The 24437-nt window shown below is 35.0% G+C and overlaps 1 protein-coding gene across 4 annotated transcripts in view; it reads right to left on the bottom strand.

Moving 5' to 3' along the window:
- OSBPL8 (oxysterol binding protein like 8) overlaps positions 1–24437 on the bottom strand; it is a 193490-nt gene that overhangs the window by 32175 nt on the left and 136878 nt on the right. For all 4 annotated transcript variants that reach the window (XM_008059784.1, XM_008059787.1, XM_008059786.1 and 1 more), the window contains 8 exons: positions 20747–20817; positions 14524–14601; positions 12555–12656; positions 11210–11413; positions 8710–8794; positions 7284–7455; positions 4802–5039; positions 3432–3616 (listed from right to left, as the gene is read on the bottom strand). In XM_008059784.1, coding sequence (XP_008057975.1) covers positions 3432–3616; positions 4802–5039; positions 7284–7455; positions 8710–8794; positions 11210–11413; positions 12555–12656; positions 14524–14601; positions 20747–20817 — 1135 coding nt within the window. The remainder of the gene's footprint in view (positions 1–3431; positions 3617–4801; positions 5040–7283; positions 7456–8709; positions 8795–11209; positions 11414–12554; positions 12657–14523; positions 14602–20746; positions 20818–24437) is intronic.

Here is a 24437-nt window from a genome sequence, read left to right as displayed (position 1 = left end):
TAGTTAGAGGAGATCAATGATAACTGATAGGTGCTGTATCACATTGAGGGGAAGACAGGCTAAGGTTAGCTCTTCTGTGCAAATTACCTCTCTAATTATAGAATTTTATGAATTTCCAATCTCTAGTTTCAAATTACAAATATGAAGAAAAGTTAAATAATTTAAATTAATTCAAAAAGGTTTTAACCTATTTTTATTCTTCATCCCTCTCTGTGTGTTACCAACTGATTTTCCAGAGCTTACAAACTCTACCAGTATAACAAAAAATCAAAGAGTAATTTTTTCTTTTTCTTTTTGAGTTGAAGTCTCACTCTGTTGCCCAGTCTGGAGTACAGTGGCACGCTCACGGCCACTGAAGTACTGAACTTCTGGGCTCGGGCCATCCTTCTGCCTCAGACTTCAAAGTAGCCACCATGCTTGGCTAATTTTTTGATTTATTATAAAGATAAGGTCTCGCCAAGTTGACCAGGCTGGTCTTGAACCCCTGGGCTCAGGCAATCCTCTCGTCTCAGCCTCCCAAAGTGCTGGGATTATAGGTGTGAGCCACCGTACCCAGCTTACTTTTCATTTTAAAGAAGAAATCTATAAGAGCCGTAACTCAGCTGCCCTCCTCAGTATTGCTATTGCTGTAAACATTGGAAAACAATGATTGTGTATGTTAGAAGCAAAATATATTGAGAAGTTGTTTTTTGTGTTTCCTGTTTGTAAGGTAGCTTTTTCTTATTTATAAAAAAGGCCTTTGTGGCTGGGTACAGTGGCTCATGTCTATCATCTCAGTACTCTGAGAGGTTGCTGAGGTGGCTGGATTGCTTGAAGCCAGGAGTTCATGACCAGCCTGGGCAACACCATCTCCACAAAATTTTTTTTTTAAAAATTAGCCAGGCATGGTAGTACATGCCTGTAGTCCCAAAACTTGGGAGGCAGAGGCAGGACGATTGCTTGAGTCCAGGATTTCAAGTCTTGAGTGAGCTATGATCATGCCACTGTACTTAAGCCAGGGCAACAGAGTGAGACCCTGTCCCAAAAAAAGTTTTAAAATTTAAAAAAGAGCATTTGTGTTTCATGAGCATGTCTGACAATCCAGACGTGGTGAATTTTAAGATAAGGCTTGAGGTAGAAGTTATTGACAACCGTGCTAAGTGAAAGGTTCAACTTTTCAGGATTAACTACTCTGTTCCTGTCTTGGTTGACATTCTCTTACTATGCAATTTTATTTGAAATTTTATACATACATTGTTCAAAAGCCAAAGTAATAAAAAAAAATACATATTGCTATTATCCCATGTGTCCACACTGTTCCTACTTACCTCCTATAAGTAATTTTTTTAAGACTTCTTTTAAAAAAGTTTTCTTTAACCATAAGCAAGAAAAGATAAATACCTAGTGTTATTTCTCTTAAAAAAAAGGGGGGGGTAGCAAACTACACACATTCTTCTGTACCTAGCTTTCTTTACACACAATCCTGGAGGTCCCTCTGTAGCTTCATATAAGTTTTTCCTTATATGTATGGATGTAGCATACATTAAGTTAATCAGTTGACTATGGCTGGACACTTAACTCCACAGAAACAATCTTGTATACATGTCCTTCTGTATATGCAGAGCTAAATCTGTAGAAGTTATTAGCAGAAGTGGGATAACTTGATCAAATGATGAATGCATCCATACTTTTGGTAAATACTGCCAGAGTCCCTTAGGGCACTGAACTAGTCGGCATAGCTCATAGTAGCATATGTGAGTGCCTGTTACCCCAGAGAGCCATGATAATAGTGGGTGTTGCCAGAAAAGTAGAATCTTTCTATTGGAAATAGGAGCATCTCTCAAGAAGGTGTTGTGATTTGTAGGAACTGCTTAAGATCCCGAGAGAAAATCATCTCTAAACAGATTAAAGAAAGAACTACAGAAGCTATAAGACACAACTAGGGTATAAAACTTTTTCAACTTTTTGTCAATGTGATAGATGAACTATAATATCTTACTATTGTTTGAATCTACATGTTTCTTATTTACATGAGGTTTTATGTGTTTAAGGACTGTTTCTACTGAACTGCCTCCTCCACTCCTTTTTCTATAGGTTGTTAATCATTTTCATTCAATTTCTTTTTTTTTTTTGAGTTGGAGTCTCTGTTGCCCAGGCTGGAGTGCCATGTATACTTACGGCCACCCCAGCATCGACCTGCTGGGTTCTGGCAGTCCTTCTGCCTTAGCCTTCCAAGTAGCTGGAACCACAGGTGTACTATCACGTCTGGCTAATTTTGGATTTATCGTAGAGGTGAGGTCTCACCAAGTTGCCCAGGCTGGTCTCAAACCCGCAGACTCAGGCAATCCACTCGTCTCGGCCTCCCAAAGTGCTGGGATTACAGGCTGAGCCATCGAGCCTGGTCTGAATTTTCAATACTTAATGATCTTTACTCTGTGCCAGGGACTGTTGTAATAAATTTATGGGTGCCAGATCAGTTAGTCTTCTTTCTCAAGGAACAGAAAGTGGATAACATTTGCTCAAGGTTGCTGTGTGTGGCATGCTGGGTAAGATTTTCATTCAATTTCTAAAAGTTCTTTTTATTTTAGGGAAGTTAATGTTCTTTTTGTCTATGATAAAATCTGCAAAAATTTCCCACAGTTTATCAATAATCTTTTGACTCAGCTTATGATTTTTTGCAATGTTCACTAGTGCAATTAACAGACTAAAACTGACAACAGCTCTTGATATGGACTAAAAATCAAGTCATAGGGCCAAAAATCATTATCATAGAAAGCATAGTGCTTTGAGACACCACTGCTGCCAGAATGGGGGCAGCAGGTGAGAGCTGGAAGCCTGGGCACAAAGGTGCCATTCTTTTCAAAGTTTACTGGTTCTCCAAGACATTGCTGGGACAGAGGTGGACAGTTCCTCCTCTGTCTTCTTTTTTCCTGCTTTCTTCAGAATTACAACCAGGATCAGCTGGCAGCTTCAGAAGAAAAGCAAAGAGAGTATGGATTATTCTAAAAGCCAGCAACTGGGAGGGCATTCTGGTTGTGGTAAGTTGCACATGCCTTACAAGGATGCAGAGTTAAGTGTGAATGAAAACACAAGCCCCAGGGTAGGACCTGAACGAGGGCTTAGGTGGGGGAGAACAAGTGAGGTCAACCACTGCTTCCAGTGTAAGGTGAGCATGAGGTCAAAAGTCTTGTAATAGCATGCTGTCAGGTGAGGGGTAGAATTCCTGTCTTCCTCAAGCTTATGATCTCTCAATTCAACTTCACAAATGGAAACCTTATAGCAAAGTATTAAGTATGCTTCTTATTAAGGTCAATTACAGAAGTGGTGGAGAAGAGAGAGCAGTATCTCATTAGAGTCTGATTTTGGAACGAAACAATAATTGAAAATAGCACTCTCAAGAATCTCTAAAATCATGAAGTATCTTCTATTTTAAGATATAAGAATCTACTTACTCAGATAGGAAATCCGCATGATAGTAGTAATCTGAAAGTTTATCCAGGAAAGAACGAGGTTCCAAAATAAATGTAGGCAGAACCACCCGGGACAGGTCCATGCCAGGACGAACCTGCTTCAGCAGTGTCCAGATAAGACTTTTGTTTTCTTCAGACACAGTTTCCGTTTGAGAAGCTTCACCTGCCTTTATCAATTAATAAAAGGTTACTGAAATATATTTATTTCGAACACACACATATGTAGACAAGATAGCTGATATTGAAAATACAAATTTTCTTCAGGATGACTCCAAGCATTCTTTAAAGTGCAAACAACCCTTTAAGTAATAAATAAAGTCTATAACTATAATCCTTTGGTAAAAAGGGTAGTTGAAAGAGACATCAAAGTGAATGATATATACAAAAAGAATCACAACAAAAGACATTATAGCCTATTTTATACTACAGGAGGGGGGGATGCAAAGGAAAAAAAAAGCCAAAACTGTCTTTTAGAGGGTGGGCCCCTTATAGTATACTAGGAATTTGTTTCTTTGGATCAAATGGTGAACTGAAGTTTTTATCTGGAAGTTATGAGAAGGTTGTATCATAATTTGCAGAAGAAATGTTCCAACTTGTGGCAAACAGGTGACTGGTTCTTCCCCCCATGACAATGCACCTGCCCACACTACGCTGAGTGTTCTGCAGTTTTTGACCAAAAAATGACATGACTGACCCCATGCCCCACCCTCCCTATTCACACAGTCTTGGCCCAAGCAACTTTTTTTTGTTTCTCCAGAAGAAAAAAGTCTTCAAAAGAAAAAATGTTTTGCCTATGGGAAGAGGTGAAACAAAAAACAGCAGAAGAACCTTTTGAGGCATCAAAATTTGACAAGTACAAAACTGTTTTGAGCAGTGGAAAAAGTATCTCAATGTATTGCATCAAATGGAGAGTACTTTGAAGGTGACTGAAGTTTAAACATGTAAGAACATATACTCAATTTTGTATAACAATAAATCTTGTTTTGGGGGGTCCCCCTCATATATTTACTTCTATGCACTGGCAATAAAAAAGTTATAAACTCATTTTTCCTTGTAACTTACTTTGCACATGGCAATGACACCAAGAAATATCCTCTATCAAAAGCAAACTTGAAGAAATGTAAGCTTTAAATTTAATAAAAAATCCTAGTATTTGTGTAAGTATATGTGTTTAGTTGTTTATAAGTCGTGATACACTTCATATGTTTGCAACTTTTAAAATAAAATTGGTAACATATAAATATTTTCTCTCAGGAAAATAAACAGTAGGTCAGGCAAATAATATCTTCAATTTTATTTGAAAATTCCCAAGAATTAGAAACCCAGAATCTCTAAAAATAACACACTTTTACCTCTCCAAGTTCCTCATGGCTCTGTTCAGTGTAGGTAGTCTCCTTTAAAGGCTCCACAGGTTCAGGTTCGATATATGAGTCATCTTGCCTTTCTGATGTATCTGTGTCACTTTCCTCACTTTTCCCCATCACCTCATTGTCAGACTCATCATGTTCTTGATCGTTTTCTTTATCAGATTTATCAGAATACATATCTTGGTCCTTAAAATGCTGTCGTTCAATTTCACTATCATTTAACCTTAAGGGAAAAGCATTATTAGGAGGAAGAAAGAAGGAGATTAAAATACTTAACTTAAGGATACCTGCATGATCAATGTTTGTATACCTAACCCTGAATTGTACCCCATATCTTTATAATAAATAAATAAATTTTTAAAAATACTTAGCTTATAAATAATGATGATATATGACATTTATTGAGAATTTACTGTGTGCTGGGCACTTTTCAAAGTTTTTTTAAAAATACAGTTTTAATTCATTTAAACTTCCAAATAACTATGAAATAGGTAATATTTTATTCACATTTTATAGATTAGCAAACAGAGACACAGAGAAGTTAAATAAAGATCTGGAGAAATGTTAAAAGATGACACTCTGAGCTCTCTGCCTCTCTACCACTTCAGGCTAAAATCTTCCAAAAGCAAAATTTTATACTACTTCTTGAGAGATTTGTTTGTCTTACTTTTGCAAACATCACCTGACTTAACCTCAATTCTTGAAATTGAGTTTTTTTAATTTCAGAAAAAATTCAATTCAAAATCATGAGATTCTCAAATGTACTAAAATGAATTATGATTTTTCCACCCATAAAAGATTCCAAAGCAGGTAGCATGCACCTGTAGGTCTGGCTACTTGGAAAGCTGAAGCGGAAGGATCGCCTAAGCCCAGCAGATTGACTCTGGGGTGGCTGTGAGTGTGCCACTGAACTCCAGCCTGGGCGACAAAGTGAAACTCCAATTAAAAAAAAAAAGTTTCCAAAGTCACAACAAATAAGTCCAATAGTAAGAAAATGTAAAAGGTAAGTACTTGTACTGAAGTCTATTTAATATTTGTCTGAAAGGATTAATCTTGAAAAAAAAATTCAGGGAGAATTGAAATGGAAATTTCAGCATAAGGAAATGAATCTATAGGCTAAAATCAGTAAGTTCTGCTATAACTACCCTATTCTCACAAAAAGTGATTAGAGTAAATAATTTATACAAAAGGGGTGAGTCTTGGGAAGAGGTCCCAACAAATACCCATTTCTGTATCAGCTGCCCACCCCACTTCATCCTATCCCATTCATACTCCAGGTACTGGGGATTAAGATAAAGCTCCAGATTCTAGGTCTGCAAAGGAGAAATGTAAAAGGTCAAGTAATGAAGTTTTAATGAGACCAAAAACACCTGGGCAGCATAGTAAGACATAGACTCTGCAATAAAATAAATATAAAAAATTAGCTAGCTGTGATGGCGCCTACCTATAGTCCTAGCTACTGGGGAAGCTGAAGGAAGTGGGTCACTTGAGTCCAGGAGTTTGAGGTTGCAGGGAGTTATGACTGCACCACTGTACTCCAGCCTAGGTGACAGAGTGAGATCCTGTCTCTAGAAAAATTAAAAATAACAAGCCAAAGGGTAGGGGAAAAAATGTTTGGATCAGACTACATAGATAAATGTTTGCAGCAGTCTAACCACGAGAAGAGCCACCTTGGTGCCAATGGGAGTAAGTGGCTGCAGAGCTGAAGAGTGGGAGAAAGGAGGAAACAGGAAAGTCTCATGTTTTTTCCTACAAAGCAACAAAAGAGAACTGAACCTCAACAAAGTCTCTACACTGTTACCCAGTTTCCCTGAAGGAATATTTTTTAGTGTGAATTACAATGAATGCTTCCGGGAATAAAACCACAAATAGGATGATACAGTTCTAACTCCAAACATAATTTAAGAGAATTACACAAATGCCAGACAGAGTAAGTACAGTGACACTAGAAAAGAGTGTTATTTTATAACAACAGAAAGACAAAGTAAATCTCATGGTTATAAGGCAGGAAAGACTTCACATATAACAGTTAAGACTGATCTTGAAGAACATACTAAGATTATGACAGGAGAAAAAAAGCACACAATGGTACCTGCATAATGAACATTTGTATACCTAACCCCGAATTGTACCCAACATCTTTAAAATAAAAAAAATTAAAAGAAAAAAAAAGCAAGGAGTAGAGGTCATTCTTAATGAAAGGAACACCGGGTATAAAGACAAGGTAGATCATTAGCATGGCTGTATTTGGAAAAAATAAAGTAAATCATATTGGCTGAAATCAAGGGAATGAATTTCTATACCTGATCATAGCAGCTAAACAAGTTTTAAGACAAGCTTTTGGCCATATAATGGGAAGAAGAACCACAAATTTTAATCCTAGATACACAACTAAAATTCTAGGCCTGCCAACCTGGTCTCTGAAATCATTACCAAATCATTACCATTAGTGGCAAGATCTACTTACTGGAAGTTGTCACCACTGTGGAGATTGTTAGCACGTAATAAGCCATACAAAGTCACATGTGTGCTATCTGATGAGATGCTCAGGTCGTGGTCCTTTCCTTCTCTAATCATTGTACGTTTGAGAAGACTAGAACATTTCAAAGCCAACTCCAAAGCATCCATCCAGCACCTTCCTAGAAGAGCAGATTCATAACAGTATAGTTTTAAAAACTATGAAACTAGCATGCATCTTCATTTTGCCCTGTTACCTCTAAACATACTATTATTTCTTTGTGAACGTGCACTGCAAAAGTTAATCTGAACATAAAATCTTGGTAGGATTTCTTAATGCAATTTTTCAGTTTTACAAATGCCTTTAACATACTAAGCATCTAGAAATTATTAATAAATGAATAGTATGCAGCATGCATTAGAAAGTATACCCAATCTAAAATAAGCATACTTTATTTTTCAAACCTTAGAACACTGACACGCAGCATAATTTGAAGGTATCAAGCAAGGTAAGCAAAATATACTGGAGAGGTTATGGTTCTACTATAAACAAACTATCTGAAGTAGTTTTGTTGTTTATAGAAAGACTATTCCCAGGTTTAGCATTCATTTGACTTATATGCATAAAAATGCTTAAGTCAGGGAAATGACTATAATGCTATCATTAACTGCCATGTTATTTAAAAGAAACATTAACAGTTTTATTTGTAAGTTAAAATTTAGAACTGTATTAGCAAAAAAGTTTCCACTTTTATTTGCTCAGTGCTTTTAAAATTCTTCTGTATTTGTTTCAATATCTGTTGGGAATATTAGCCATAAAGCATTTTCATACCAAAAGCTTATGCCTATATTTTAATTTTTTAAAAAATTACTGGGTAAAAGCAAACTTGAATGTTACAAGTTTCCCTACACCAGGCTTGCCTAAACTATGAAATAAGAAAGTGTGGAAAAAATCCACTATCAATTATTAAGGTTTTGCTCTCCCCATATATTAGCTGCATAAATTAAGTATTAAGTGTGGAAGAAAAAAAGTTTGCATTTGAATGTTTTCTTATATAAAAAAGAAATCCTCAAACAGTGTATATGCCTCTTAAATGCTGACATTTAATAATAAGGTATAAACAGTATTAATGTATCTCTAAAATGATAAAACTTAATGAGTTATCACAAAATAAAAATGGTGTCAATATATCAGTGGACATGAAAAAGAAAACTCTGAGCTGCCAACTAATCTCTCAGTCATACAGTGCTGCCTTCCTATCAGCTTTCTCTAATTGTGGACTGAGTTAATAATAGATTTAGTGTTCAAAGCAATTTATATTTACAATACTCTGCTGCAAATGCCATACTAAAAACAGATTTCCCAAAGATAATACACATAAAATAAACCCTTAAAAATGAAGACCAAAACTCAATCCATCAAAAACTGTATTTACCATCTGACTCTGAAGTAGCACGGATGATCAAATAACTGCTAGGTAAGGGCTGAGTTATGGATCCAACTGCTTCACCTTTCGGCCCCTTAATAACAAAATAAAATAAGTGGTACAAACTAAGTATTATGGAGATCTCAACTTTATATTATCCATTATTATCTGTAATAACCTAAATCATGTGTGGATTATAATTTAAAAGCAAACAAGCTTTAATGTCACCCTCCTTGAGAATGCAAATGTTAAATATCAAGAAATATTTATAAACCAGATTTTAATTTAACAGGTATGAGAATTAAATCCATCCCACAGATACTACTGGATAAGAAATAATAAATTTCTAGAATTCTAAAGAAAGCATAGATGGATAGAATTATAACTCAAAATAAAATGAGAAATAAATTTTAACTGGGTCTAGGGAAAAATAAATCTCTATTTTTATAACAAATGATATATACTTGTTTTTAAAGACCAACTATAGAAGCTAACTTTATTTTTCCAGAAACAGGAACTTTTTTTTTTTTTTTTTTTTTACTGTTGTTGTTGTTGGCTAGGGTTATTTGTTTCAGAAGTATACAACACCACAGTGATTAGTATCACCTATGCTAAACTTTGGTAGACACAGTTCTTATCTAGAAAGAAAACTAAACATTGAATTTGCAGTATAATTTTGATGCAAAAGCATAATTTTTAAGTTGTTTGGAAAGAGTTATTTAAGTCAAAGAACAAAACGAATTTCAAGAATCATGCATGTTATACGAAAAAAAACAGATTTAAAATGAAAAGTAGAAAAAAATCAATATGACTTTAACAACTACTATAATATTCTAGGCATTCTCAAATAGCTTTATAAGTCATGGGCCAGTTCTTAGTATAGAGTAGGATGTAGAGGCAGACTGCCTGGGTTACAATCTTGGCTCCCTGCCAAAAAATTACTTAAGTAACCTCTTAAGGCTTCAATCTCTTTATCTATATAAGAAGAGGTATGAGAATTAAATAAAAGATTCCATGTACAATACTCAAAAGAGAATACCCAATACAAACAACTCATAACCATAACTGTTAACACTTCTTTTCTTTTTCTTTTGAGTCTGGGTCTCACTCTTTTACCCAGAAAGGACTGCAGTGGCACAATTATGGCTCTGCACAACCTCAACTTCCTGGGCTCAGGCCATCCTTCCACCTTAGCCTTGTGAGCTGAGAACAGGCATGCCACGATGCCTGGCTAATTTTTTACTTTTTTGTAGAGGTGAGGTCTTGCAATGTTGCCCAGGTTAGTCTCAAACTCTTGGGCTTAAGCAATCCTCCGCCTTGGCCTCCCAAAGTTCGGGGTTACTGGTGTAAGCCACTGCACTTGGCTGTTACCATTTCTTATTCATAAACACTTGCTTTCAAAAATGTTTAAACAATGTTCTAAGTAGGTTTTGCTTTTAGGGAATATACCAATATTTACATAATTGTACAAATGTCCCTCTCTTCCTCCACTATTTAGAGTTAAATAAATTTAACAAAAAATATTTTTAGTGATTTAAAAATTCATTATGATTCTTATAATTTGAAGAGTAGTATGTGCTGCATATTTACTGTTTCTAGGATTCCTTGGTGGTGAGTGAGATACAGCATTTCTATTTCCCTGTTTATTTCTACTTAATATAGAACAGGAATGACCACAATAATGCTTTTTTTTTTTTTTTTTGCTCTGGCTTTAAAGAAATCTGTCTCTCTTAGGAGTAAGGCTGCCTCTGCTTTTAGGCTTCCCATTATACATTTAGTGTCACTACAGGAAAGACCACAAAAACAAATAGCAGTTTCTGTTCTTGGGAATCTTACCAATTGTATAAAGAGAAAAAAAACATGGTAAACATAATACAATGTAACAAAGAAGAGTTAGTAATTACAAATGGAAAAAAAACAGTACAAACTGAATTCCCAAGGACAAAAGAGACACTAAGATGTAATATAAATTTGAAAAATATTTTCTGGAGAAATTTTTAAAGTTAGATCTTAAAGGCAAGTAAAGTCTTTTGGTACACATTTTGTTATGGGTACAGATAGAATGGGGAATAATGCACTTGAAAGCAAAGCAAAGCCGGGCTCGGTGGCTCAGCCTGTAATCCCGCACCTTTGGAAGGCTGAGGTGAGTGGATTGTCTGAGCCCGCGGGTTTGAGACTCGCTTGGGCAGCGAGACCTCATCTCTACAATAAATCAAAAAAATCAGCCGGGGGTGGTGGCGCATGCCTGTAATTCTGGCTACTTGGAAGGCTGAGGCGGAAGGATCGCTAGAGCCCAGCAGGTAGAGGCTGCAGTGGCCAGGAGCGGCCACTGCACTCCAGTCTGGGCGACAGAGTGAGACTTCAACTCAAAAAAAAAAAGAAAAAAAAAAGAAAGCAGAGCAAATTTGTAAGTCTTAGCAGAGGATGAAAATCATTTGATTGATTTATCTCAGCTCTACTCATAGACTGTCACCTTTACCTTTTACCTGTATAACAAGTGCTTACGTACCTTCACTGCCCAAATAGACTGCTCCAAAGGATGAAAAAGTTTGAAACAAAAGCCATCCTTTTTTGATGGACGCTCAATGATTTCACAGGCATTCAGAAGAACTGTTCCTACCCATTGACCATTTTTTTGGGTTTTATAGATCAGTAGCACCCCAGGTTTCAACACACACCACAACTTGGTCCAGCTCTTTAGAGTACCACGAATCTACAGAAAGATAAATTTATTTTAAAAATAAAGATCTGTTCTTCTCTTTCTGTTCTACAAAATACAAACAAACAAAAACTGCAAACAGGATGGCTTAATCTAAAATTTCCATAACATGTACGCTTTAGATTAATCGTTTTTTTTAAGCTAGTACTGCAAATAGACATGAAAATGACATGGCTCCTCCTTCTAAAGAAATTAAATTTTATTGAGAGATTAGGCCAATAATTTCAAAATAATGTACTAGGTAGAATAGTTTTCCTAAACTTCCTGACCAGGTTACAGGTCATTAAAATACACTTTCCTAGTATTATGACTCTTCTTTTTGTAAAATTTATCATAGCTATAATTTTAATTGTGTTAGTATATGATTATTCTGCCTTTAAAAATTTTCTTCCCCACTACATCAACAGAACTGAAACCACTTCTGGCACATACCAGGCATTCCCTAAATATTTAGTGAGTGGTAGGAAGAAAAAAGAACCTCCTCCTAACCCCTAAAATTATCTTCTCTAAATTACTTTGTTCTTAGTAATTACATAAAATGTGGTATATAAATTTCTTGGAGAAAATTAAAAAACACAAGTTATATGAATCTCTATTCTCATAAAATGTTTCTCATCTTAGGGTTTAATGCTATGTCAATAATAAGTCTAAAACAAGTTTTTTCTGTCAATTTCTATTTCCATAATCTATTAAAACAGCTTGCATGCAACTCATGGAATTCAAAATACTAAAAGGATGTTAATATTTAGATCAAAAATAGGAATTACTCTCACTTTTATTTAATGTAAAACATCTGTTCCTTCAATGCACCTACATGAAGTATGAAATAAATACAGGACTCCCTAACTCCCAAAACAGGCATACAATAGTAACTCTAAACAAGACAAATTTAGAAAGGGGGAGTCTGAAGTCACCCAGTACATACTGTTATTGTTAAGAGAGACATTAAGGTTCCTTCTCTCCATTAAGACTGGAATAGAGAACCTCTGGGATATAGTTAATAGTGTCTTCACCAGTGAAAAACAATCATCCCAAGAGCTATTTGTGTCTTGTAGGCTGTAAGTACACTCTGGGATTTCCCATTCCAATAGGTAAACATCCAGCAACTAGAATTCAAGACTCAACACACACTGACCTTCAACCAATCAGCCATAACAATAACAGAAGGATCTGTGATTGTACTGAGCAACTCCTTTGTGGCTCTTTTCTTTTCTTCTCGATAATTTTTCTTTTGCACCTAATATTTTATAGAAATAATAGAAAAATAAAAAAATTTAATAAAAATGAGCAATTTTTTTTAGGTCTATAGAATGTAAAGTACAGAATCCCAAACCTCTTTAGAATTCTATGCTTTTAGGATGAAAATAACTATAGTTTTTTGGTTTGTTTTAGAGTTGGAGGAAGTTTTAGACAACCAAGTTTAGGATCTAGTTTTACAGATCCTGAGGAGTCCAGTTTTCTGTACCCTCTTAAAAAGCTTACCTCTTTTTAATTACACAATACATGAATACAATCTCATGAAAAAATGGACAACAAACAAACACAAAGTTAAAAGCTATTTTTATTATACCCCAACCTATTCTAATCCTCAAAATTGAACACTGTTAACCTTATAAAAAACACTATCCTTTCAGACTTTTTGTATGTAAACAACCTATAGAAACATGTAGATTTAGCAACATAAAAAAAAAAAGGACTCCTATTTAATATTTTTGGATGAGTTTCCATGTCTACCTCAGCCTTTTAACTGTTACACAGGATTCCCATAGTGAATAAATAATAAAAGAGCTAACACTGAGCACATTTTCTATGCCAACCACTGTTCTAAGCACTACTTGTATTATCATTACCTCATTTAATCCTCACAATAACCTTGTGAAGTAGAACTATTATCTTTATTTTACAGATGAGAAAATTGAGGCACACAGAGTAACTTGCCCAGGATAATACAGTAAATTATGGAGTCAGGATTCAAACAGAAAGGCAGAAAGCTTCAAAAGCTATGCTCTTAACCATTAGCCTATACTGCTTCTGTAATATTTCTTAATACCTTCTTTACTGATATAAATCTTTTCTGTTTCCAGTTTTTTTACATTACAAACAATGCTGCAGTTGTTGGCAACTGGAAGTTTTATTCTCTTTCCTGATACTAATATGTAAGATAGAAATAGTAAAGAAACCATGACAGTGAAATTAATTCATTCAAAATATCAAAGTTTTACCTTTGTAATTAAGTTACTTCTGAGATAATTTGGGGAAGCAGAAATAGATTAATGCAGTCTTATTACTGTTCTGTGGTTATTATTTGGATGAGGAAGGAGTGATGATAACCTCTAGTGACTTATTTTTAAACAACTATAACAAAATCTTTCACCAGAAAAGTTGCATTTAATGGTAAGCAGACTACTTACACATAATAAAGTTTTAATAATTCTACACCCTAAATACTTTAGACTTTTGATCTTTATTAATATATCTCAATGAACAGATTTAATATGGGATTGCAAATGCAAATGTATACAAGACCAGGCATGAAACACAGATGGGTAAAGCAGATCAGACAGGGATCCCCACCAGTTGGAAAGCATGTGTTTCTTAAGCTCCAGGTTTGGTGGCCATTCAGGAAGTCTAGCCCAACACCACATATTTCTAAGAGAAACTGGAAATCTGGACTTTTAATTGCTGGCTCAAATTTTCAAAACATGCAAGTTGAACAAAATATGTCTACCTGTGGGCCAAATTTAGCTCATGACCCAGCAGTCAGCAAACTCCACTTTTAATGGGAACCAGAGTTTCCCATCAGGTGTTCCACAATGCACTGATAAGCCTGGCCTGGATATAGCTGTGTTGACACAGCAAATCCTCAGCTGCTGGCCAGGTGAGGCCTGAAGCAGTCTGCTCTAGGACAGTCATCAAGCAGTCTTATCAGCCTGACCACAGTGTACCATACAAATATTAACATTTTCTATGTGTGCCTGTCTCTACATATTTTTTTCTTTCTTTAGGAACACACATATATATATTTTTATCTTATCAGCTTGCTTCCAAAAGCACATGCAAAGCACAATATAAGTTACTTTCCAGAAATAACCATGAAAACCAACCTTAAGAGATTCTTTTTTTGTGAGCTTGCTTGAAGTTGAACTATCCTTCTCCGACCCATTATAAAGTTTAGATTCAGACTGAAATCATATAGAAATAAACAAAACAGAAAGAATTAAAGCCTTCATTTATTCTACACATTATATACAAATTAATGTTAAAGCTATGTTTGTGACATTCTTCCCATTTATTGCAGTGATTTTAAGCAAATGTTCATTTTCAAAAGACATTTTTCATCTCTACAATAAATCAAAAAATCAGCCGGGCATGGTAGCGCAGGCCTGTAATTCCAGCTACTCTTGGAAGGCTGAGGCGGAAGGATCGCCGGAGCCCAGCAGGTCGAGGCTGCGGTGGCAGGGAGCAGCCACTGCACTCCAGTCTGGGCGACAGAGTGAGACTCCGACTCAAAAAAAAAAAGACATTTTTCCTGTACAATATTTGTGTTTAAAATGAATCCATGTAAAACCCACAAATACAAAAAAGTTAAAACTAATCAATAAATTAATACACAATGTGAAGTTAAATAAGATCATTTGTAGATTTTTACATTCTATTTTTCATAGTATTTCTAAGAACACTACAATTATTTATTCTTAGGACAAAAGTAGTCAAAGGCAATATTATTTTTTAACAGTTGAAATATTCTAAATAAAAAACTAAATGATGTAAATTCTAACAAGTTGGTGCACACATTGTCCTGTTGCTACTCCTCTTTCAATAGGAAGAAACACAAACATCTTAAGAAACTAGCAGTAAACCATTCTTTCTGTCTAGCTTATATAGCATGTAAACACTAATATCCCCAGGATCTCCTTTTTCTTAACCTATTAATATCTTAAATCTGTTTCTGGACTTTTGGCTTATACGTCATATTTTTATTTGATTTTCACAAGAAGCTTGTGAAATAGGCACAACAAGCAGTTTTATCTCCATTTTACAAATCATGAAAGGAAGGCTCAAAAAAGTTTGATTTTCCAAACTAACAATCATTAACATAGCAAAGATCAGAATCTCAGTCTCCTAATTCAGAGCTTGTTTAAAGAGACCACAACGCTTCACCAGAGTTAAAAAGCACACGACTAAAGCCATTTCTATTGATCTTGGAACAATAAAATTAAATATATTCTTTTAATGTCTTCTGATTTTTATTTTTACCAATTGTGAGACACAGGAGAAAGTACTTAAATTTCTTAGCACTACTCCTAGTGCCAAGAACATATACTTAATCCAAATGGTGGCTTTCAAATGTTGAGCGGCCATATCTGCAATAATATCATTAGATATGATCAAGGATAAAAACCTGACAGATTCGCTCACTCAATTTTTAGATTCATGAGAGCAGATAACAGGTTTGTTTGTCAATGATAACCCAGTAGATCACCTGAAGAAAAGGAAGGGCTCAATAAATATCTGATGAACTGATACTATGAAAATAAATTGGCACTTGCAGCTCATTTCTCTCATCTCTCCTACAAATGCCTCTGCTACACTTGGTATGAAATACGGGCTATTATGGTGATGGTACTAACTGGCTGACCCAGAAGGGAAATGCAAACGATTCTCAAAGTAGAGATGGGGAATAAACTTAGTAAAACTTTTGTTAAAGGTACTCTTTTAACAGCTGGGCTTGAAGCATCACATTGCTTACATCCATGATGACTGAATATATTGTGATACTAAAACAATTTCACAAAATTCCTCAAGGCAAGCATGTCTCTGCCTTCTCATTTATCCTGGGAACACAAAGATGCCATGGCTACTGTTGGAGGAATATGACGGTTTAAAATTATCAGGAGATTTTATTTCCCACAACTTAATAGGATAATGTGTATAACATTGTACTTCTTAGATACTTTCAATTTAAAAATACGAATAGTATTAGCTTAAAAGTTAAGAAAAGCGAATAGCTATTTACTATTTACCAAGTACAGCTGATTGGAACAACATGGTTTGAACTGTGTGTCCAGATTTTTTTCTATGAAAGCTACACCAAGTATGCCTGCCTTTCTTGCCTCCCTTTCTACTTCCTCCACCTTTGCCCCCTCTGCAACAGCTAGACAACCCTTTCCTCTTCCTCTTCAGCCCACCCAATGTGAAGACAACAAAGATAAAGATATTTCTCATGATCCATTTCTACTCAGTGGATAGTACACATATTTTCTCTTCCTTATGTATTTTTAATAATATTTTCTTTTCTTTAGCTTACTTTATTGTGAGAAGGCAGTATACAATACACATAACATACAAAATATGTGTTAATCAACTGTTATTGGTAAGGTTTCTGATGAATATTAGGCTCTTAGCATTTAAAAATTTTTTGGAAAGTCAAAAGTTATATAATGATTTTCAACTGTTTGTTTAAGGATCAACTGTACTATGCTAAATACTCAAAGAAACCTTATGAGCGAGTGATAAGATAGTGATAACCCTTTTACTAATGAGGAAACTTAAGACCAACAGATTAAAGGTAACAATAAGTTACTGGGACTACATCAGATATTTTGGTTTAGAAATGTTTTTTAAATATCTGAAGAAATAAATATATTCAAGAATATATAGCAGATAACTTAGCAAACCTACAAGGCAAGTAGATAGATGGTTGAAGAAATCTGACCTCAGAATCCCCGTATTCTTGTAATAGGATTCCTTTTATCCCACTAGATGCATTACTTATGCTGTAATTCCTTTTGTTGATAAAGACAATTAAAAACTCATTTAAAAATGCTATTTTGTTTGGGATAATCTGACCAACTGACTTCCAATTCACTCATTCACAATGAAAATGCCTAGGAAGAGACGCATGAGAAACAGGAATTGTCTATTAAAAAAAAAAAAAATGCTTTGGGTATGAGAAGGGTACATTCCATTGTGTTTACTGGTCTCAATTTGCATTTTAAAAAACAACACTTAATCTCAAATCCTATGACCAAAATGATAACATTGATACTTTTTACATCAAGTTCATAAAAGTATAAAGTTAAAATTGTTTGACAGGCTTAGTTATACAGATCAATCATAGAAGGAACAATAAAATTTTGTTCTCCAAAATTTTACTTAGGTAAGAACAAAATCTTCAGAATTTTAAGAGAATGAGGTTAAATGAGGAAGGGGGGAGAAAGGAAGGAAGGCAGGAGAAGGCCAGAGAGTAACCTTTCTGCCTCTGAAGTTTTCTTAGTTTTCTTCAGCTTAAAATATTCAGTATGCCAAAGTGTCATATTTTGGGGTAGCAAATTTTGAGCTCTGTCAGTCATTTGATATGATATGTGTAATTAATGAAAATAGAAAATACTTTCTCTTGGGTCTGCCACAGCTAGAAATACAGTGAGATTTACAGAATTTTAAAAACTTATTTTGAAGGACAACAGAGTGGGTTCTATGTTAAAATACTTAGGGACAAACTAGCAACTATATATTTCCTAAACTAATAGAATAAACCAAGATTAAATTTATGTGTTGTAAGAGAATCAGTAAGTTTCAGTTCTTGGAAAATAACACAATGGGTATAATTTTATTTATACCAAATAATTACTATGTTAAGGATCCTACTCATTCATTTTAATTCTATTAATCTGGGCATGGTGGCATGCGTATAGTCCCAGTGAGGCCAAAAGTTTCAATCCGGCCTAGGCAACATGGTGAGACCCTGTCTCTTAAAAACAAAGTAACTATTAATATCATTGTAGGCTGGGTGTGGTGGCTCAAGCCTGAAATCCCAGCACTTTGGGAGGCTGAGGTGAGGGGTTCCAGACCAGCCTGGGAAACCTGGTAAGACGTCGTCTCTACAATAAATCAAAAAATAGGTCAGGCCTGAAGTAAGTTTCACGTGCCTGTAGTTCCAGCTACTTGGAAGGCTGAGGCGGAGGGATCGCCTGAGTCCAGCAGATCAAGGCTGTGATGGCCATGAGTGTGCCATTGCACTCCAGCCTGGGCAACAGAGTGAGACTCCGACTCAAAAAAACAACAACGACCAAAAAAACATTGTAATTAGCATCTAGAAAATCCTAAGTAATAGATGAGAGTCAAGATTCAAGCTCACTCTTTTGACTATAAAGCAGTGCTCCTAAGTAGAACTTTCTAAGTGACAGATGTTCTATAGTTGAGCTTACTGAGCATTTAAGACGTGGCTAGTGTAACTGAAGAGCTGGATTTCTAATTTTATTTTATTTTAATTAATTTAAAGATCCACATATGAATAGATGCTATTATACACAAACCATAGCACCTAGTCATATATGGATTCATATTTTTTTCCCTATTTATTTATTTATTGAGTCAGGGTCTCATTCTGTTGCCCAGGCGGGAGTGCAGTGGCACAATCAGGGCTCACCACAGACTTGACTTCTTGGGCTCAGGTAATCCTTCCACCTCAGCATCCGTAGTAACTGGGACTACAGGCGCATGTCTTGATGCCCAAATAATTTATTTTTATTTTTATTTTTTATTTTGTGAAGACAGGTCTGGCTAAGTTGCCTAAGGTGATCTCAAACTTCTGGGCTCAAGCAATCCTTCAGCCTCAGCCTTCTAAAGTGGTAGGATTACAGGTGTGAGTCATTAGCACACACTGCTGTATTAAGGTATACAAAGTTCCTTTTCAGGCCTACAGGTAGCTGTGGTATGCAGGTCTTTGTGTTTAAGTGTTTAGGCTTCTGAGTAGAAATACCATCATACCATACATTTACCAAATCTGGTTTTCATTGCTTGAAAAATAAGTTTTTAAAATTCCATAAATCTCACTGTATTTCTAGCTATGGCAGACCCAAGAGAAAGTATTTCCTATTTTCATTAATTACACAGATCATGTAAAATGACTGACAGAGCTTAAAACTTGCTACCCCAAAATATGACACATTGGCATACTGAGTATTTTTAAGCTGAAGAAAACTAAGAAAACTTCAGAAGCAGGAAGGTTACTCTCTGACCTCCTGCCTTCCTCCCCTAAAGTGGGCCACAGAAGCATACTCTAACCTTCAACTGAAACAGGGGCTTTACCTACACTTGGAAGAAAGGATCTGAAAGCAGAGAGATGCCCAGAAGAATTTGAACAAATAGACCTTCTAAGTCCCCCCAGTTTATTAGTACCAGATTTTACTTTCTCCCTTTGTTCAATCATGCTTTTCTATACAACTGTCAACTCTTTATCAAACCAAAGCATAAATTTCCGTTTCTTTGGATCTTCATTTCTGAAAGCTCCCATGTCACATAGAGTTTATATTAAATAAATGTGTATGCTTTTCTCTTGCTAATCTGTCTTTTATGATAGGGATCTCAGTCATAAACCTTGCAAAGGAAAAAGAAATCTTCTTCCTCCTATGTAAACAAGGCATTTTTCATGTATATGTTATATAAATACAAAGTATTATTAAACTTCTATACTAAGTACACATGATAGATGGACCTTCATGTAATGAATACTTGAAAAGATAAGTGTGAACAATATCTGTGTAAAACCATACATAAAAACATCGTGCAGTCCTTTCAACCACTCACAAGAACAAGAGCAAAAAATGTAGCATTGTAAGAGCAAGGACTACTGCTGAGAATAGCAGATAATTTACTGGCTGAAGAAATTGGTTTTCTTATGGTCATTTAAGTCTGACTCCACAAATATAAAAGCTCCATCTTGTTTCCAATAGAATAGTCAAAAGTAAAATTCCTTGACAAATTATAGAAAATCTAGTAAGCTACAAACCTGTAGGGAAACCGCTGCATAAACAGGGTTTCTCAAATTTGAATGTGTACTCTTAAAGAAGAAATGCTCCACAGACCTAAGAATTCCAGTTTGAGAAATGCTGACTTAGAAAACTATGTCTTATTTTAAGAAAATGTATTTCAGTTGTAGGCCTCAGAGATCTGGCCTTTAACTGGTAAAATTTATATATTTTTATTGTCATCTGAATGAACCCAAAACACTTAAGAACTTTTTTTTAAAACCATGAACCCTGAGAATAGATCTGAATGAAGCCCTCAGATGCCAGTTTGAGAAGTACTGTTACAGCAGACAGAAACAGTATTGCTCTGGAGAGAACACTGGTGACCAACAGGCCCATTTCCAAGTAGCCAATGATACTTACATCAGCCCCAGTGGAGCTCCACTTTGTACATACGTAGCACACAGTTTAGACATATCAACATGAAAACATCCCATAGAAGCGTGATAGGAGTTCAGTGTTAGTTTTTTCATCTTAAATATCAGAAAAAATGTCATATTTGGGACATTATGCTTACCTTGCTCTTTGACATAGAAAGTGCAGATTCATCTTTATTTTGAGAAATATCTTCCTTCCCTCTTTCAAAACCTTTGAAAACACATTGTCAACATCTCAGTATTACTACTTTTGAACATATATAGTTACTAATGTTAAAAAGTTAATATATAAATCATTCAATTTTAAATATACATTATATTTGATATATGTTGTGTAGGAAGCATATACACAGTAAAATCCTTTAGAATTAAGGCTTAGAGAAGTCTTTCCCTGGCCCACCAAGATCAAGTGAAACAGCTTTTTTCCATGCTCTTAGAGCACTGTGCATGAATTCAGCCCTTATAGGGCTTTTATCTAGCGAGCTGGTTTCTAACAGAATTTTAACTGACATGATAAACCCAACATACTTTTCACACCACTTGACAAACTATAAAGCAGAGATAAAAAGACTGGGGAAATAAATTTTGTTAAAAATCTAAAAATGTGCTTGTCATACGAGTTTGATGAGGATGCATATAAAGCACTTAGCACAGTATTTTTTACACAGTATAAATTCAATGAATGTTTACTCTTATCATTATCATTGCCTATCACTATACAAATTCTGAAAAGAAGAATCTAAAATACATGAGTGCAATGGGACAAACATGCATATATCCTAGCAATCTATAACATTAATATAGCACTACGCCAAAAGCAATTAACAAAATTAATATTATATGGTTACAGCTAGAGAAATGTGAATACTGATATTTGTGTTACAGGTATAAAAGGAACAGGACACATTTTAAAGAGATTTTTCTGCTTTTGAGGACACGTAATATTAACTCTTCCCTGTAATAATTTGTTTGAAGTCCAAAAAAGCCTATATTTAGAAACATGCACAATTATTCAAAAGCAGCACTTAACAATCATTAAGTAGTGCCTGAAACATTTTTAAATGATTTCTAGCACATCAATGGTATCACTTATTCTGTATTTGAATTATAATAGCTGGATATTTTACTTAATTATTTATATAATATGAAAAAAGTAATCTTTTTTTCCCTCTCCATCCCAATACTAGAAAAAGAAAACGGTTTCATAAGTGCAGCATGGAGTTTTATAAAAACTTAAGAGGAATCTGAAACTTCAGTTTTAGTAAAGCAAAACAAAAAGATAATTCAGTTTAAAAATTCTAAAATATTAAGAGTAATAAACATAATAAATAACTCTCAATATTAGTAACTAACATAAATAACTTCAAAGGTCTTCTAATATATGTGCAAGAAAACAAAAACTTTCTACAAGTATATATTGAAAATGAAAAAAAAAAAACAAACGTTTATTCTCACAGGACCAGACTTCATTTTCTCCAGTGCTATCTTGACTTCAGTTGGATCCAGATTAATCCACTAATTAGATTAAGGGGGGGGAAAGGCAGGGTACAGTGGTTCTCACCTGTAATTCCAACACTTTGGGAGGCCAAGACAAAGGTTTGCTTGAGCCTGGGAGTTCAAGACCAGCCTGGGCAACATAGCAAGACCCATCAGAACAAAACAATTAAATTAGCTGGGCATGGTGGCTCATGCCTGTAACCTCAGCTACTCAGAAGGCTGAGGTGAGAGGATTGCCTGAGCCCAGGAAGTCGAGGGGCAGTGAACCATGATCACACCTCTATACTCTAGCCTGGGTGACAGAGTGAGACTCTGACTCAAAAAAAGAAAAGAAAAGAAAAGAAAAATGTCTAGTTTATTATACCAGCATTTACATATTATTTTAAAAATAGAATAACAAATTTTAAAAGTCATAAGTTAGAATAGACTGACTTCTGCACATTTTGCAAATGTGTCTTTCAGAAAGTTTCAAACGTTAGAAAAAGAAACTCATAAACCTAGATTACATATTACCTATCAGACCCAATAAATGAATCCCATTTCAAATGATTCTCTATACCTGAAACTCGCAAACAAAATGCCTATTTTAAAAGCTGGCCTGATAACTTCTAAGTTATTTAAAATTATAAAGAGATAAAAAGCAAAATGTTTCCTAAAACATTCAAGTTTGGTCAAATGCTATGAGCTGCATGTTACCTACTAAGGGTAAACAAGTAGGTGATCAGCATAAAATGCAAAGAACAAATAAAAATGTTCCAAAGCTTTAAAATGAAAACACTGCCCTATTACACATTAAGTTTCCAAGGGTAATTCCAAAGAAAACAAAGCATAAAATGTCACACTAGGGATACTTTCTTTAGACTGGATGAAGGTGGTTTACTAAAAACGTGCAAAACAATTTTTATGTAAAAAAAAAAAAAAAAAGTCCGTCATGAAAGTACATGTATTAGAAGCCAAAGAGCTCTGTCAAAAGACTTCTTAGTAACCAAAAAAAAATTACTTGTACTCCCTATAGCTATTGAAATTAAAAAAAAACAATGACAACAACAACAACAAAACACTTCTTAGGCTTTTATTCATTTTCGCCATGTGTGAGAATTCAATGTTACTTTTAAATCACTCTTTTAGTAAAACAAGTTATATTTATACACAAAATCTTGAAGTCTATAACATTTATTGACCACTACCAACAATGAAGAATAGTTTCAGCATGACTTTTCATCAAGTTTGCTTGTTAGTGATTTGGGGTAGTAAACTATTATCTTCCAACTATCCTCTCCACTCCTACAATGAGATAAACCTACATCCCCATAATAATGGCTAAAATAAAAGGATTAACACCATTCAAGTACAGGTGAGAATATGGAGCAACTGGAACTCTATTCACAAAGGTGAGAGTAAAAAGTGGCATAGCTTCTTTGGAAGACTATATTTAACACTACCTATGAAAGCTAAATGTCTATATATTAAAACACGCAGAAATTCTAATCCTAGATATACCCAAGAGAATCGAGTATGTCCACCAAAAGAGAGGCACAAGAGTGTTCACAGCAACTTTACCCAAAATAGCCAAAATCTGGAACCAATTCAAATGGCGATTAACAGTAGAATTAATAAATACATTATAGCATGTTTACACAAAGAAATACTACATAGCAATGGGAAAAAAAAAAACCCCAAACAACAGATATAATATTGAGTGAAAGAAGGTACTTCTCATGAAAAAAAAAAAGAGGCATATACCATATAATTCTATTTACAAACTTATTCTATGGCATTAGAGGTTGGTACAGTGGTTTACCTCTGATGCAGGAAGTACTGACTGGGAAGGGCATGAAGGAGGCTTCTGAGGACATGGAAATTAGTTACATGTGTCTACATGTAACTAAAAATTCAAAAAGCTGCATACTGAACTATATGTTTTACCTTACTAAAAGAAATTTAAAAATACATTCTTCCCTATTCTTCCAGTTGATTAGATTTCTCCTGCTTTGACGTCCTTTCTCACCTAGTCTATATCCCTTAACTTATTCTGTATCTAGCTAATTCTGATTCCATTATCAATAATAATAGTAGTTAACACAATAATATTAATAAAACCCACAACAATAAAACAGCCAATACTAATTGTGGAAGTCCCTGTGAAGTAAGACACTATGATAGATGCTTTAGATTTTTTTCAATTTTTTTTTTTTTTTGAGTCGGAGTATCACCCTGTCGCCCAGACCGGAGTGCAGTGGCACGCTCCTGGCCACTGCAGCCTCGACCTCCTGGGCTCCGGCGATCCTTCCGCCTCAGCCTTCCAAGTAGCTGGAACTACAGGCATGTGCTAAC

The sequence above is a fragment of the Carlito syrichta genome, unplaced genomic scaffold (genome assembly GCF_000164805.1).
Source record: "Carlito syrichta isolate Samal-C Ts95f unplaced genomic scaffold, Tarsius_syrichta-2.0.1 Scaffold304360, whole genome shotgun sequence".
NCBI lineage: Eukaryota > Metazoa > Chordata > Mammalia > Primates > Tarsiidae > Carlito > Carlito syrichta.
The sequence above is the reverse complement of the archived record's forward strand: the minus strand, read 5'-3'. Positions and strand labels throughout refer to the sequence as shown.